The following is a 15,773-nucleotide window of genomic DNA, read 5'->3' on the forward strand; positions in this document are numbered from 1 at the left end:
GTACAAATACCTGAAAATTGTACTAGAGTTTTATACATTTTATTTATTTATTTAATTGTTCATATAAAGGATCGATACATCCTGCTAGATTTATTTGTATTTTAATTGAGTAATTTATCNTACTAAGTACAATTTTAAGGTATTTGTACTAGAGTTTTATACATTTTATTTATTTATTTAATTGTTCATATAAAGGATCGATACATCCTGCTAGATTTATTTGTATTTTAATTGAGTAATTTATCAAAGAAATGGATTTAAGTACAATTTCAAGGTACATTTACTTGGATTTTCTACATTTAAATTAATTTATTTAATTGTTTTTTTTATTTATCCTGGCAGTTTGTTATTTATTTGTTTTTATTGAACTTTTTTGTCATTTTACTGTGTACTTAAAGATACAAAAATTAAGTAATTTATCGAAAAACTGGATTTCGGGGAGCATTAGTTTGATAGGCTATTTTAAAGGACTTTGGCACTGTATCACAGTTTTACACATTTACAGATTTCAACTGGATAAATATGACCTCAGTGCCCAAACACAAAGTTACATGTTACTGAGTTTCTGAGTTTCTGTCGCATAGAAATTAATATAAATATGTAATATTTCTGTCACATGAGCGCGAGGAGCCGAAGAGGAGGACTGTGGCGCCGCCGCGTGGACGCTGATCAAACTGCTTCAAATACAAGAAAACATGCTGACTAATGTTTAAACTGACAGATTAATCAGACGGTCATATCTCAACCGTTTGCTGTTAAATGTTTTTTTTATAGTTACATTCTTTAATTTGTTTTCCACCTCTGGCCTGTCTGCAGCTTATTTCCACAGTTATGGTATCCCTGTGGTGTACAATGATTTGATTTTGTTTTTATAAATATATTTCTTTATATTGTTTAGTTTTAGCACTTTCACATGTAAAGCATTTTGAGCTGCATTTTATAAATGAAAGGTGCACAAAAAACAAAACAGACAAACAAAGCCTTAAAAGGTACTTATAGTATGCATGACTGGCAATGATTGACATGTTGGTAAAAATACATATATAAAAAATACATTACATAAATAAACTAATACAGAAATAAAACAATAACAACAACAACAACAACAACAACAACAACAACAACAACAACAACAACAATAATAATAAATACATTTTAAAGATATAAAAGACATTATTTCCTCAATACTCAAGTATCTAAGTATTTAGTTGCACTTGTAGTGTTGCTGACAGACAAAATAAAATATCCCACTTCTCATATTATAAATTTATTAAGATTATAAGTAAGATTTAAAGTGACTTTAGTAATAAAAGAATAAAAGGCGGGACAGTCAGAGGGCAGAGTCAGTCGTTGCTGCTGATGTGAATCTCTAGAAATAGAAAGTCTGTAAAAGGTTTCAGATCAGCAGCAGTTGTTGTCGAGCCTCCGGAGAACCACAATTTTACAAACATCCTGCCCATGTAAGGGGAACTGCACGGGGCCGCGGGGGCCCCAGCTCGTCCCCACAGGCCCCCCCCTCATCAGACAGCTGCTGTATTTAAACCAGCGGCTCCCAAATCATCATCATCATCCTCATCATCATCCTCGGACTGACGGCCTCCCTGCAGCAGCTCACATGGTACGTACTCACTCCAGCTCTCATTTTATCACTGTTTTATTTCTGTATCAGAGTTATAGTTCAAAAGAGCCGCAATTTTAACCCTTTCACACCTGGACCGACAATTTTCACAAGCTTTAAAACTGTTTAACTTAAAACAATTTGTTTGATTTCTTTTGAATAAACAGGATAAAAAAGGCAATGTGCAACTTAGTAAGAAATGTCCTGCAAACTTTAAAAATGTGTAAAAGGTGACAAGAAAACGACCTGACAATTAGTTGGGAGATATTACATTAAAAAAAAAAAAAAAAAAGGTTAAAAATACATTATTTAAAAATAAGTAGGGGAAAATGTACGGTAAACAATATTTATAAATCTCATAATTATATATTTCCATATATATATTTGGTCCTAAATATTTAATGTTAAAATAATATTTAATGTTTTAAACCAAGCGTTCAGGGGCTTTTCACTTATATAGACAAGTTTTAATTTACAGGAAAAAATCGGAAAAACAAACTGCACTTACAGAAAATAACTCGTCTCTTTCTTTGAGTTCACAGTAAAAATATTTTCTGTCTGTCTACATTTTTTAGGCGAGCAGGAAAACGAAGAAGAAGGAAGGAGGCGCCAAACGAGCTCAGAGAGCCTCGTCCAACGTTTTCTCCATGTTCGAACAAACTCAGATCCAAGAGTTCAAAGAGGTGACGCCAAAACGCTCGCCACATAAAAAAAACTGTTTATTCGTATTAATATTTCCATGGTTTAGAGTCACGTGTTCACGTTTTTCATTCAGGCGTTCACGCTCATCGACCAGAACCGCGACGGATTCATCGATAAAGAGGACCTCAAGGACACGTACGCGTCTCTGGGTCAGTAGGTCTGATAACTCGCGCTTATATCGTCTGATAATAAATGTTTACGTCACTCAGACATCACATGTGTGTGTGTGTGTGTGCGTGTGTGTGCGTGTGTGTGTGTTTCAGGTAAACTCAACGTGAAGGACGTTGAGCTGGAGGACATGCTGAAAGAGGCCACTGGTCCCATTAACTTCACCATGTTCCTCAACCTGTTTGGAGAAAAGCTGCACGGTGAGTTAATGCAGCTCGTTAACACCAGCTGCATTGTGGGAAGTGTAGGACTCAGCGAGGTGGACTACAAACAGACTCCATGTTCACATACAAACCGTATCGCCCTGCACACAGAATACGCTTTTCAAGATCAAGCTTTAAAAAATATTATACTTTAATATTATTTTCTACTTTTATTGAGTTTATTTTTTAACCAGCATCAGGTCTCATCATATATTATATCACATCAAATATTCATTCATTTTCAGAATTTTAAATTCCAGGTTTTTGTCATAATGCCACTGTGTTTTTAGATTAAAAATAAAAACACAAAAAATAATTATTTTCTATATACGACATGCTAAGCAGATTATTATTATTATCTTTGTCATTATTATTATTATTATTAATAATCTATTTTGTTATTTTTCTACATTTTGCATGCAGGTACGGACCCTGAAGAAACCATCTTAAACGCTTTCAAACTGTTCGATCCTGCCGACAGAGGCTTCGTCCACAGAGACGAGTGAGTTCTGACTTTACAAATTCACAAACGCAACTTTCGTTGTTTAAGATAAATGAAATTTTTGTTGTTTTTCGGCAGATTACAGAAACTACTGATGACTCAGGCGGACAGGTTCACCGCTGAGGAGGTAAACAGTCACAGTCAGTTCATGCTGAGTGACGTTTCGTTTGTTTACGCTCTTTTTAGTGAGTCCAAAAAATCAAAATGTCTCAAAACAAGTGAAACAATCTGCACGTTTCCAATTTTATTCAACCAGTTGTTTTTTTTTTTAAATCTATTGAGGCGTTCTGTCTTTTTCTCATTCTCACAAATTTCAAGAAATTAGTGGATTCAGAAAATTATTTTAAAACAACGAAGGAAAACCTTTCTTTACATAATTATCATCATTTCATATTTAAACTTTAAATGATAATTTTTTAAGCATGTTTTACAGGTCATTTTCTTTTTTTAAATTTTAAATCTTTTTTGTCTTAAAAAAATCTGGTAATTTTCTTGTAACTTTTTTACTAAAATAGCACTAAAAAGTCATAGTACAGCATGTTGTCCAAATTAGAAAAAAATAATTTTTTTTAAAAAAAAATCACAAATTTCAAAAAATTAGTAGATTTATAAAATTATTTGAAAACAACCAAGGAAAACTATATTTATATAATAATCATAATTGCATATTTTAACTAATGTGACAAAATTATTCTATTTTTTAAGCATGTGTTCCAGGTCATTTCCTTTTTTATTTTCTTTAAAAAAAACGTTTTGTTTTTTAAAAATATTTTTCAGGTAACTTTCTTATACAGGAGTACAGTATGTCATTCAAAATAGCAAAAAATAAATAACTAAGTAAATAAAATGAAATAAAAAAATGTTCAGACTTTACGACCTCAAAGCTCATGAACACACAAAGTGGGAAGAACGACTTTCCAACTCGGAAACTCAGGTGACGGCCGCGCCCGAGCCGCAGTGACATGACTGACTGTTTTATCGTGATCGTGGCTGCAGGTGAAGCAGATGTTCCAGTCGTCAAACATCGACGCTGCAGGAAACCTGGACTACAAATCTCTGTGTTACATCATCACACACGGGGAGGAGCAGGAGGACTCGTAAAACACCGAGAAATGAACATCAACGGCTGATCGTGTCTCAAATAAAAAGGAAAACTGTCAGAAAAGCTGCTCTGGAATTGAATGATTATTGATTATTGTGACATTAACCTCATCAGGCTTTCTGGGTTTATAATATGAGCTTCAGAGAGTTTTTACAGTTATTTAATAAATGTTTTGAAGCCTCCGTGGGTGGATGATTTTAGGATTTTGACAGAAAACACTTTTGTTTAACAGCATTTAGAAAAACTTTATTAGCACAGCATTCGCAGTTCTCTATAAATAAGAAAATCCAGCACCTGTCGTGTGATTTTAGAGAAACAGAATAGCACAACATGTGTTTACAGTGTTTTGTCACTTGAGTTTTAGCTCCTTTTAGTCCAGTTTTAGTCCGTGTCTCACCTGGCAGGTATGAGGACAGGTGCGAGCGTGTGCGTCCCACCTGAGGTCAGAGACAGGCTGCCGCTCGAGCGTCCGTGAGGACGAAGAAGGCCAAAGAGAAGGCGGGAAGCTGCAGCCGTTCAGACGGAGGAAGACGAGCTCCTCTCAGCTCGGGGAGAGTTTTATCATCCACCATCTTCAGCACGACTCCGTTCAGCTTCACCGACCTGCACGAGAAACGAATTTTAATACTTTGCACTCAAATGTCAAAAAGGACTTGAATCAATTAACGACACAACAACTAAATGCTCATTTATACTGAAAAAAAAGAGGGTTTGGGGATTTATTTACTCTTTAAATGTGAATATTTTCCAGATTCTTTCCTCCTCTAAAAACACTAAACTGAATATTTTAAGGATGTGGACCAAACACATCTGAAGATGTCATTCTGGGCTCTGATTTTTACAATTTTCTGACACTTTATAGACCAAACAACAGTTAGATTTATCGAGAAAATAACTGACAAATTAATACACAATGCAAATAATCGTTAGCTGCAGCCGAGTATCAAAGAATCAAAGTTTTGAATTATTCTATATTACATCTAATTTACTCCAAAACATGACTTTGTTCGGTCAAATTTAAAGTTTGATGGTCGTTCAAATGCTGAACATGTGAAAAACCATCAACATATTATGTTATCAACAAAGTATTTATTTTGTTTGTCTTTTTTAAAAAGAAGCTTGTTTATGTTTCCTTTGACTGGTTGTGGTAAATGTACACGGCTGTCGTTTTCATGGTTCCTTTATCCTGAGCTTGTGACATTAAATATATATATACATACATACCAACATATATATACATTTTTTCTGATAATATATATCAGAAAAAAGGGATTCATAACATACTTTTTTCACTGTCTTAGCATTTTTCTGTATTTTAATAGATTGATTTAAGGCATTTTAATATCAATTAAGGCCTTATTTATGACGAATTTAATGCTTTTTAAGACGTTTTAAGGATCTGCGGGAAGCCTGTACACTAAAGAGTGTATTTAGTCAGAAGCAGGAGACTTTTGTCAAAACTTAAACTTTTGGTTTATCACAAACATTCAACATCATCACATGTATGTAGGACTGAAACTGACAAAATCAAAAATAAATAAATAGATGTGTAAATCAATAAATGTAAATCCCCAAAACTACTTTTATTTAATTTACCATTTTATTTATCAATTTATTCATTGTTATATTTACTTGCTTATTTATTTATGTATTATTTTCCACTTTGCGTATAAATTCCCCAGCTTATTTGTTTATCTGATTTGATTTTGTCAGTTTCAGTCCTCCATACACGTAGAGAAACAAGGATATGAAGAACTGCATGTTTTTATTCCCGCCCTCGCCTGTGACTGAGTCCGACATCCTTTCACATTAAAAGTGAGAGATAAAACGTGACTTTTCACATGACTGGAGCGGACAGCGATAAATGGACGTATTGAGCGGCACCTGGAGTAGAGGCCCTCCTCCCCCGGCTGCTCCGACTGCAGGACAAAAGCGTCCACTGTGCTGGAGGACACCGAGGCAGGAACGGAGATCCTGACCGGCTTCTTACTCAGGTTCATAGACATCAACGTGACGGCTCCGCTTCTGTAACTGCACAAACACACCTGAGAGTTACTGCGTGAGCTCGGAGGCAGATAACCTGAAGATGTGAGAGCAGGAGTACCTCGTTTTGTTTGCACAGTGCAGATAGAGCCGCGCTCTTTTACTGCGAGCAACGCCGGAAAATTCAACTTTCAAAACCTCCGGACCCACGAGTCTCTTATAGAGAACAGACAACCAATAATCCTGAAAGAGACGCAGTTAGAGGTCACAGTGACGGAGGAAATGTTCCCCTTTTCAATATGTTTGTACAAAAACTAGCATCTACAGTTTGGCTTATTAACAGAACTGATGAACCTAAAATAATCCTATTTCATAGATTAAAAACACATCTGGTGTCAGACTGCTGCTGCACACTTAATGTAAACATAAAAACAGTAATAAATGATTAAAGTCGGCTCACAGGAAGAGGATCCATATTCTCATCGATCAGGTGATAACTGCCAGAGCCAATGAGCACCTGCCGCATCACCACATCCAGCCCCAGTCTGGCTGCCAGGCCCAGTTTATCCAGCCACCTGCACACAGCACAAAGTCACCACGCTGAGACGTGGGTCAATGATGATGAAGCACGAATAATAATAATGCTGAAATGTGCTGATAACAACATATAACACCAAACATATGCCAATAATAGTAAATCACATCAACAATGCAGAAACATGTGCTAATAATGCCACAGATATAACATCAAACATGTAACGCCAAACATGTGCTACTAACGCCAAAAAACGTCCTAACAACACAAAAACATGTGCTTCACTAAAACATCAGCAAATTACATCAAAAAGTGCTAATAACACTAAAACATATGCTAATAATGCTTAAACATGTAGATGTAAAACCAAAACCTGTGCTAGTATTGCAGAAAGGTGATAACAATGTCGTAACGTGTTAACAACATCAAAACACGTGCTAATAACACCAACGATAAATTTACTAATAATGCCAAATTTGTTAATTATACCCAAACATGTTGCCAAAACATGTGCTATTAAAATGTTATAATTCAGAAACATGCCCCATAGCCCCACATTTATGCTAATCACACAAATAATAAGTAATAACTTCACTTTATATAGCATATATATATTTTTTTTTCTTTATTGAGTTGGAGAAAGTTATTATATCACACACCTGATATTTGTTGGACATCTTTTTAAAAAAGTCTGTCTGCATGGGGAGTCCGGGTTTTATAGACACATAGAGTCGAGTGTCATCGGCATAATGATGGACAGAGATTTTATGATTGGATGTTAATTTGCCAAGAGGAAGCATGTAAATACAGAACAGTGGAGGACCTGGGATAGAGCCTTGGGGCCCTCCGTATGGCATATTGCAGAAGATGAAGGTACCATTTTTCAGTCTGACGGTGTGACAGATCACGTCTCCACTTCTGTTATTAACTCCTGATATTGGAAACCGTGGTAGGACATTATCCTTTAAATATCTGCTATTAAAAGCAAGTAATTATTGGTTATCTGTATCGGCTGAGAAAACATCCTTGTTTATGCATAGATATTAGGCTGACTGGTCCAGTAGCAGTCTAGCCTGGGTCCAGACCCTTGAATCACTGTCGAGTGCCAATAAAGACTCCTTCACTGCTTTTAACACACAAGCCTTGTTGTAAGTGAGCAGCTGTGAGATTAGTCATGAGACCGGGGTTACTGGCTAATGAATAAACTCAATAAACTAACATGTAGCTCTGTTGAGAGACCTCAATCCTGCTGTTGAACACAATCCAGCGTTTGTACTCATTTTTCTGCGTTTCCTCTGCGCTCAGCATCACTGTTAATGAGATGTTTTTTACTCACAGTATATATCAGAGCAAATATGTGGAATAATCCTGGTTGTAGATGAAAGTATAAATACTACACTAAGTTAAATTTATTGTCATTGAGGACAAAAAAAAACAGAAAATATTTAATAATCATAACCATTGAGTTTTCTTCTGTTTTTATACCTCAAAAGATTCATTTTTGAACTGTTACTGATTAATTTTCTATCGAACGACTACTTTATATATATAATGTGCAGAATTTGTGTCTCTCTCGTCTTTGCACTCAGTCCCGACTTGCACAAACTCACATGAATCCTGCGACGAAGGTGTCCGACAGTCCAGGAGCTCCTCCTCCGTACGCTGAGCTCGTCTCTCCGAGCCACACCGCTTCCCCGGAGACAAACGCTTCACTTTCTAAAATCAGGAGCAGAAATCACAGACTGACTTCGACATCTGGACGTCACAGGTCAAACACTTCTGCTGCACGTTTTTACCTCCAGAACTTCATTCGTCTTTAAGGCGAAAGAATCCAGAACCTCTGGATCGAGGAAGTCCTCCAAAGACGTGTCTCTGCCGTTCACATAGTAACTAAGAGAGGATGAATGAATGCTTTTAGTTTTTTTAAATCATAAATTTGATTTATGCTAATTTTTCTGTTGATCGTCACTGGACCAGGCTTGTCAAAAGTGACCAAAGCTTGTCGATATCTCATTTTGTTTCAAAAATATTGACAAACTAACTTTAAAAAGGTATGGGTCAGCACATACTCAGATTTGGCCAATCATCACTAAACTGTCCAGAAATGTCCACATTTGTACGTGAAATATACCCCAAAAGTTTAATTCAAACCAACCACTAGGGGGCGTCACAAATGTTAAAAAAGGGCTAAAGTCAATCTGTCAAGATTTTCTGACATTTAGAATATTTTGAGCTGAGTGTTTGACAGCCACAGCATTTCATCACGGCTGATCAAACAGCTGATGGTCCGACAGCAGCAGTGAGACAGACAGACAGAGCGCAGCTTCTCCTCACAGCACCAAAGTGTCTGAAACAGACACATCTGCAGAGGTGAAAGTGACTTCTTTAGACTCTACAGACGACTCTGTGTTAGTTTCAGCTTTAATCAGACTTTGGATGAATTATTTAGAAACAGCAGGACGCATCGCTCCGTGTCTCATCCGGCCGCTCGCGCTGAGCTCTCATTATTATTACCAGGGGCAGATGTAATGTTTTGGGGGCCCGGGGCCACAAGCACATGAGCTTATTTTCAGCCTTTCTCTAACTGTGAATGTCGGCAGGCTGTTGGCAGCTATAGGAGAAGTAGGCCGACTCAAAAGTTTTTAATTCCTGAGTAAAATGATTAACAGCACAGAAGTTTGACAGAAGCTGAAGTCAGAGTCCTGCAGTCAGGAGAGGTTGGCCTATTATCAGCACAATGTGCTTCAATTTACCTGAAGTTTGTTTCAGATGGAGCTTTTCATTTTTATATAATGCTGGAAAGTTTTTAATAAATAATAATAAATCACATGTTTATTACACTCCAACACACCATGGTCACATGACACTGTGTCAGTGAACTATGAGGACAAAAAACAAACCACAAAAAAGAAAAAGAAAAAATCATTCTTCAATTGTAATTGAGGTAAAAATGTTCAATTAAGGGTGATATTGATTTTAGGTATGAGGTTCGGACCTTTGCTGGGAGGAAATTTTAGCAACTGGACCTCTTTAAATTTCAGCTGAATACCCCTGCACTGATGTATACACAGTCAGTCAGCGGCCCAAAGGTCGGTCAGTGTGTACTGTATGTTCAGAGGTTTTTGCCGTGAAGGTGAACTCACTGGTGCCAGGTGCAGGCGTCCACAGCGTCGGCTCCGCTCTGCAGGAACCTGCAGCGGCGACACGTGACGAAAAGATTCAACACGCAACAGACAGCAAGTTAACCAGCACACATGTGACTCTGTAATTCAATTATAACACAGAATCAGCTCTCAGTGCAGCTCCGTTTCACACAAGTTTCTACAGTTTTAAAGAGTCAGACACAAATTTGATGACTTTAGACAAAATCTAAAAAAAGACTGCTTTGATGCCACCGTCGTGGCTTCACGTCGATTTGAGCCTTTTGGCTTGGAAAAACTTGAGATCACCACCACACAAAAATGACGGGCAGAAATGCAACAAAGAAAGCAGACTTTAACAAACTTAGTACAGATTTTAAAAAAGCATTCATCATTTTTATATATGTGATATTTACAGAAAAAAATGGAAAAGAAATGAAATCACACATTGGAAAAAATAAAATCAGCTATTAATTATTTAAAAATGGAATAAATAAATACATTCAAAAATGGATAAATGTATGCATATATATATATATATATATATATATATATATATATATATATATATATATATATATATATAGTTGGGTTTTACATTTTAGCATCTTGCAGCATTTTGATGCTGCTGCATTTCATAAATGAAAACTATATTTTGATGTGAATTTTTATCTTGTAAAGCATGTTGGGATGCATTTCTTGTATGAAAGATGCTTTACAAATAAAGTTATTATTATTATTATTATTATAATCATTATTATCATTATTATTAATTCCATTTCGTGTTGGGGTCCTTAATATTCTTCACAGAAGTCGTGACAGAGACACTTTGACCTCTCACCCCTCCAGTATGTCCGTCCGGTGGTCTCGTGGCTGACCGACGTCCGGTCCGTACAGACCGGCGTCTCGGTACATTTTGGACTGTGACATCATCTCTCGGAGGCGAGTGAAGTCCCGCCCCAGCTGATTTCCGTCCACACGGATCCCGGCCTTCTTCTCGTAACTGTTTGGCTCTGAAGACAAAAAAAATCAGCTTCAGTTTCTGTTTGAAAGCAGCTCGGTTTAAAGCAGAGTTCACAGAACAAACTGTTTCCCAGATAAAACGCCATGACCTCACTTCCTGTGTACACAGCGAGGTGATAAAAGCTCTCAAACCACGTGAAAACACAGGAAGTGGAAGTCAAACTTCTGATAAGAGACCGCAGAGTTTCAGTATGACTGAAGGTGGACTGTCATAATGAACAGAAAGCAGAAGAGAGAACAAATAAAGAAATAAATAAATCCATGAGATATTAAAAAAACCTGCACATCATCACCAGAGCAGTTTTGACTTTCCTGCTGAAAAAGTGAGGAATATGAAAACATTCATTTCCTGTCACACTGATCTGATGTTTGCCGGCTGCAGACTTTTAGACGAGGAGGAAATTGAGTTTTTCTTTTCTGCTTTACAAAATATGACGACTGCCGAGAGCTGAATGAAACGACTGACCCACAACACGTCCTCTCTCAGACCGACAAAAACTGACCAACGCTTCATTTTTAACGCTTTATTTTGACGTTTAAGTTTCTCAATTTTTTCCTAAAATCCCAGAAAGAAGGTCAGATAGATTGTTCAGCTGTTGCTATTTATTTTGCAATCAGTAAAAACAGCAATCATTGAGTTAAAAAAATCCAAACAAAACCTTTTCATGCCACTTTCTTGCTATAATGAAAAATAGTTTCTTGATAATAAAAAACAACCATTTTTTATGTTATTATCCCCGAAGAAAACGCCGGAGATTCCCTGCAAAAAAAAAAACAAAAAAAAAAAAAAACATTTTGTTCCATTTTCTCAGCTGGAAAAGCAGCAACGCTTTAAAGAAAAATAACAAAAGTCATTTGTGCGTCTTGGTAAAAATAAAAGCAAACAAACAAAAAATGTATTTTTAAACAAACAAAACACTTTTTGTGCCATAATATTATCTCATCTGTAAAAAATGATAATTATAAACTAAAAATTCTGTGCCATTATTAAAGCAGAAAAGGACAAAAAAAACAACGAACTTTCTGTGCCATTATCCTGGCAGGAAACTTTGCAGTATTTTCTACAAAAAAACGACTCTTATTTGAACGTGTTTGGCTGTTTGCTTGTCGTGAACAGCGGTCTGCAGCTTTGCAGATGTTTAACAAACTCAGCACATAAACTGTGTGAAATGTTTGTACGATATCGATGACGTGTGCAGCTGTAACATGTTTGCAGAAACGTACATCACAGAAAGGCGAGCGGGCTGTTTGACTTTATGGTTTCGTGTTTTGTGGGCAGAATTATGAGCCGACACGGTGATAAAAAATGGACTGATTGATATAAAACGTGGATGTCGTCAGCGTCAGTGTGTCAGCGTACCGTTGCCCAGCTCCCACGACATCCTGTACCGTCTGGACTCGCAGTACTGCAGCAGCAGGCGGGCGTTGCTGCTGTTCCAGCTATTGTCGGCCGTTCGCAGCAGAGCGTTCAGCCCGAAGATCAAGTCCATCCCCGAGCAGCTGGAGAACGAGTGCAGCAGGTCGACGGTGAACTCTGAGAGAGGACGAGAATAAAACATCACGTTCTCTACACCTCCAAATCAGGCTAAAAAATATTATACATGAACATGATTTCTACTTTCATATCATCAGTCCTCATCAAATCATCAAATATTTTTAGATTTTAACAAAAACAACACAAAAACTGAATGATGTTGAGTCTCCTCCTCCTCAGTGTGTGAGTGTAGCTGCTGACAGTCTGGGATATGTCAGTGTGTGAGTGTAGCTGCTGACAGTCTGGGATATGTCAGTGTGTGAGTGTAGCTGCTGACAGTCTGGGATATGTCAGTGTGTGAGTGTAGCTGCTGACAGTCTGGGATATGTCAGTGTGTGAGTGTAGCTGCTGACAGTCTGGGATATGTCAGTGTGTGAGTGTAGCTGCTGACAGTCTGGGATATGTCAGTGTGTGAGTGTAGCTGCTGACAGTCTGGGATATGTCAGTGTGTGAGTGTAGCTGCTGACAGTCTGGGATATGTCAGTGTGTGAGTGTAGCTGCTGACAGTCTGGGATATGTCAGTGATCAGCAGCTACATTGACTGTGACAGGTCACCTAGTGGAAATAGCATGTATTTCCTCCATATGCCAAATATGGTCAAAATGACCTCATCAGGTGGAAAATAGTCAAAATGACAAATTCAGAGTCAAAAGCCCAGAATGACACCCAGAAATAATACAAGTCCTGTTTTTCTGCTCTGATGGCTGTGGGATCAAAAATGTCAGTTTGAATGGGTTTCAATGGAGCATTTTTGGACCTGAACAGTCTGAATGTAACTATTTAGTTTCCACAGTGTATTTTAATATTCATGACACACGCATGAAAATTATTATTATAAAATTATCAAAAAATGAAGAATGAAAAGAGCCTAAAATGCACCAAACAGCACCTAAAGGGTTAACTCTCTTGTTACTTTTTTTTCTTGGTAAATGTCTTTAACCTGTGAACTTGACTCTGCTGAACTTCCTCTGCAGATCTTCTCTCATCAGGACGGCTTGTTTTTGGATCCACGCCTTCTTCAGCGTCTCCTCGAGCCACGCCGGCAGCTCCACGTCATCACAGCGTCGCGCCCTGACAACGACACGCCAACAGAAACGTAAAGCTGTGTATCGTCTGCATACAATGTTGAAATGAAAAAGCTCCCGACGCTCGTGAGTAGGAGAAAATAAACCCGACCTTCAGTACAAAGAAATTAACCCTTTGAAACCTGGATCTACATTGTTTTATTGTGCTGCGTTCCGACGCCTTTTGCAAGTATGTAAACCCCTAAAACCGGAGAAAATGTGTTCTATTTTTTATTTCTTTAAAAACACGGGGAAAAGGCAATCAGCAACTTGGCAAGTAATGTTCCACAAATTGCAAAAAAATACAAAAAGGTGACAAGAAATAGACCTTTAGAAAGTTTTAAAAAGTTTTTTTAGGGGGAATTATTATAAAATTATAAATAAAAAAAGAAAAGAAAAAAGGAAGAAAGAAAATGCCCAGAAAAAAAATAGATATAATTATTATAATTATTTATTTTTAATTATGTTCCAGAAAAAAAACTACACATGTATTTGTGAATTTTCTGCCCTTTTCTTCTTCTTTTTGTTTTTTCTTTCCCTTATTTTCAGCAGTTTCCTTTTTTGCATGAAATGTTCCACAAATATAAAAAAAAAAAATTAATGGGGACAAGAAAATGAGCTAAAACTTAACATAAAAAAAGAGAGGGGGAAATTATCCGTAACGAAAAATATCAATAAAACTGGATTTATAATTATTGAAAAAATGTTTTTATTTATGTATTCATTGTCATTTCATTTTATCACTTTTCTTCAGGTCCTTTCATATTTTTTAAATTTTTTCTTTTCTTTCATAATTTCCAGGTAGTTTTCTTGTTCCTTTTTTTGGTCATTTCTTGTTCACTTGCTTGCTCGTTGTGTTCTTTCATGTTTTTCTTGGTAATCTGTGGTTTCGGCGTTCAGGATCAGGTGAGTTTACCTGCTGAGACCTGATGAGTCCTCAGAGGACTGAACACCATGAAGTCTTGTCTGGTTCCCCCAAATCTCAGGAAGGCGGGACTTAAGGCTTTGGCCAGCGTGCGGACCTTCGCAGAGCTGCAGGAAATAAAAAGTAAAACTTTAATGTTGATGTGAGAAAAAATTCAAACAATAATTCATCTGCAAAATGACGATTTGTAAATCAGAATCTCAGTAAAGTCTCAGCACTTCACACATGCGTTTATTCACACTAAAACATTACAAGATAAAAACACTGCCTTATTATTATTATTATTATTATTATTATTATTATGACTTATGACTGCTACTACCCAAATAATAATAAAAACATTGAAATTATTAATTATTATTATTACTTAAATAATAGTAATAATAATAATAATTGTTATTATTGTTCTGATGACAGTGGGAAGAGTGAGTGAGGAGCTGAGAGGATTAAAGCAGATCAGAGGACATTAGAGACGATCAGAGGACATTAACTCTAACAGGATCTACAGATTAAAACCACCAAAACATCTGCTTCATTAGTCTCTGCTGGACACACTGAGACAGAGACAGAGAGACACAGAACCATAGACAAACACAGAAAGACAGACACACAAAGACAGACTGAGACACAGACCAAAAGAGAAACCGAGACAGAAACAGAGACAAAGAGACCGGGACAGGGACAGAGACAAAGACAGGGACAGACAAAGACACTCACAGTAACAGGGACATGAACTTCTCGTCTGAAGACAGACCCACAAAGACAGAGACCGACAGGGACAGAGACAAAGACAGGGACAGACAAAGACACTCACAGTAACAGGGACATGAACTTCTCCTCTGCAGACAAACTCGCATCGATGGTGAGGGACAGAAATCTTGTGTCCACGCGGTGAATCACTGAGGACACATCCAGCTTCACTAAGCAGGTCCGGTTTAGGTCTCTGTCTACGTAGACTCCTGTCCCGGTCCGGGACCAGAGGACAGACAGCAGGAGGACCGGGAGGACCGGCAGACAGACGCGCTCCATCACGGACCGAAGCTCCGACACACTTCCTGTTTACAGCCGGGGAGCAGCGCGCTTCCTGCGGCTTCACCGCTCACTGCGTCCCGCTCCACCCGCAGGGACATACGGTGACCTGCAGGGACATGTGAGGACAGGAGGGGACATGCAGAGAGGAGTCCACACCTCCAGTGTTTAATATTCAACCAGCAGCTGTGGACAGGGGCGTGACTCTGGTTTGAGAGGGCCGGGGGCACAATAAAGAAAAAGGT

General features: G+C 37.6%; 2 protein-coding genes across 2 annotated transcripts in view; one reads left to right on the top strand and one right to left on the bottom strand.

The window, feature by feature from the left end:
* LOC121960117 (myosin light chain 5-like) overlaps positions 1-4,308 on the top strand; it is a 10,777-nt gene extending 6,469 nt beyond the window's left edge. The window contains exons 2-7 of the mRNA XM_042509720.1: positions 2,194-2,301; positions 2,394-2,469; positions 2,584-2,688; positions 3,115-3,193; positions 3,272-3,320; positions 4,190-4,308. Of these exons, the coding sequence (XP_042365654.1) occupies positions 2,194-2,301; positions 2,394-2,469; positions 2,584-2,688; positions 3,115-3,193; positions 3,272-3,320; positions 4,190-4,294 (522 nt within the window). The 3' untranslated portion in view covers positions 4,295-4,308. The remainder of the gene's footprint in view (positions 1-2,193; positions 2,302-2,393; positions 2,470-2,583; positions 2,689-3,114; positions 3,194-3,271; positions 3,321-4,189) is intronic.
* A 192-nt stretch (positions 4,309-4,500) lies between these two features.
* hpse (heparanase) lies at positions 4,501-15,768 on the bottom strand. Its single transcript, XM_042509148.1, is given in 13 exon segments — positions 4,501-4,898; positions 6,180-6,326; positions 6,400-6,521; positions 6,739-6,853; positions 8,424-8,502; positions 8,505-8,529; positions 8,610-8,703; positions 9,957-10,004; positions 10,795-10,966; positions 12,337-12,510; positions 13,451-13,578; positions 14,490-14,606; positions 15,314-15,768. Coding segments are annotated over 13 exon segments (1,596 nt in total). The 5' UTR covers positions 15,529-15,768; the 3' UTR covers positions 4,501-4,738.
* Between the last annotated feature and the right edge of the window lie 5 nt (positions 15,769-15,773).

This window comes from Plectropomus leopardus, chromosome 20, assembly GCF_008729295.1.
Source record: "Plectropomus leopardus isolate mb chromosome 20, YSFRI_Pleo_2.0, whole genome shotgun sequence".
In the NCBI taxonomy this organism is placed as follows: Eukaryota; Metazoa; Chordata; class Actinopteri; order Perciformes; family Serranidae; genus Plectropomus; species Plectropomus leopardus.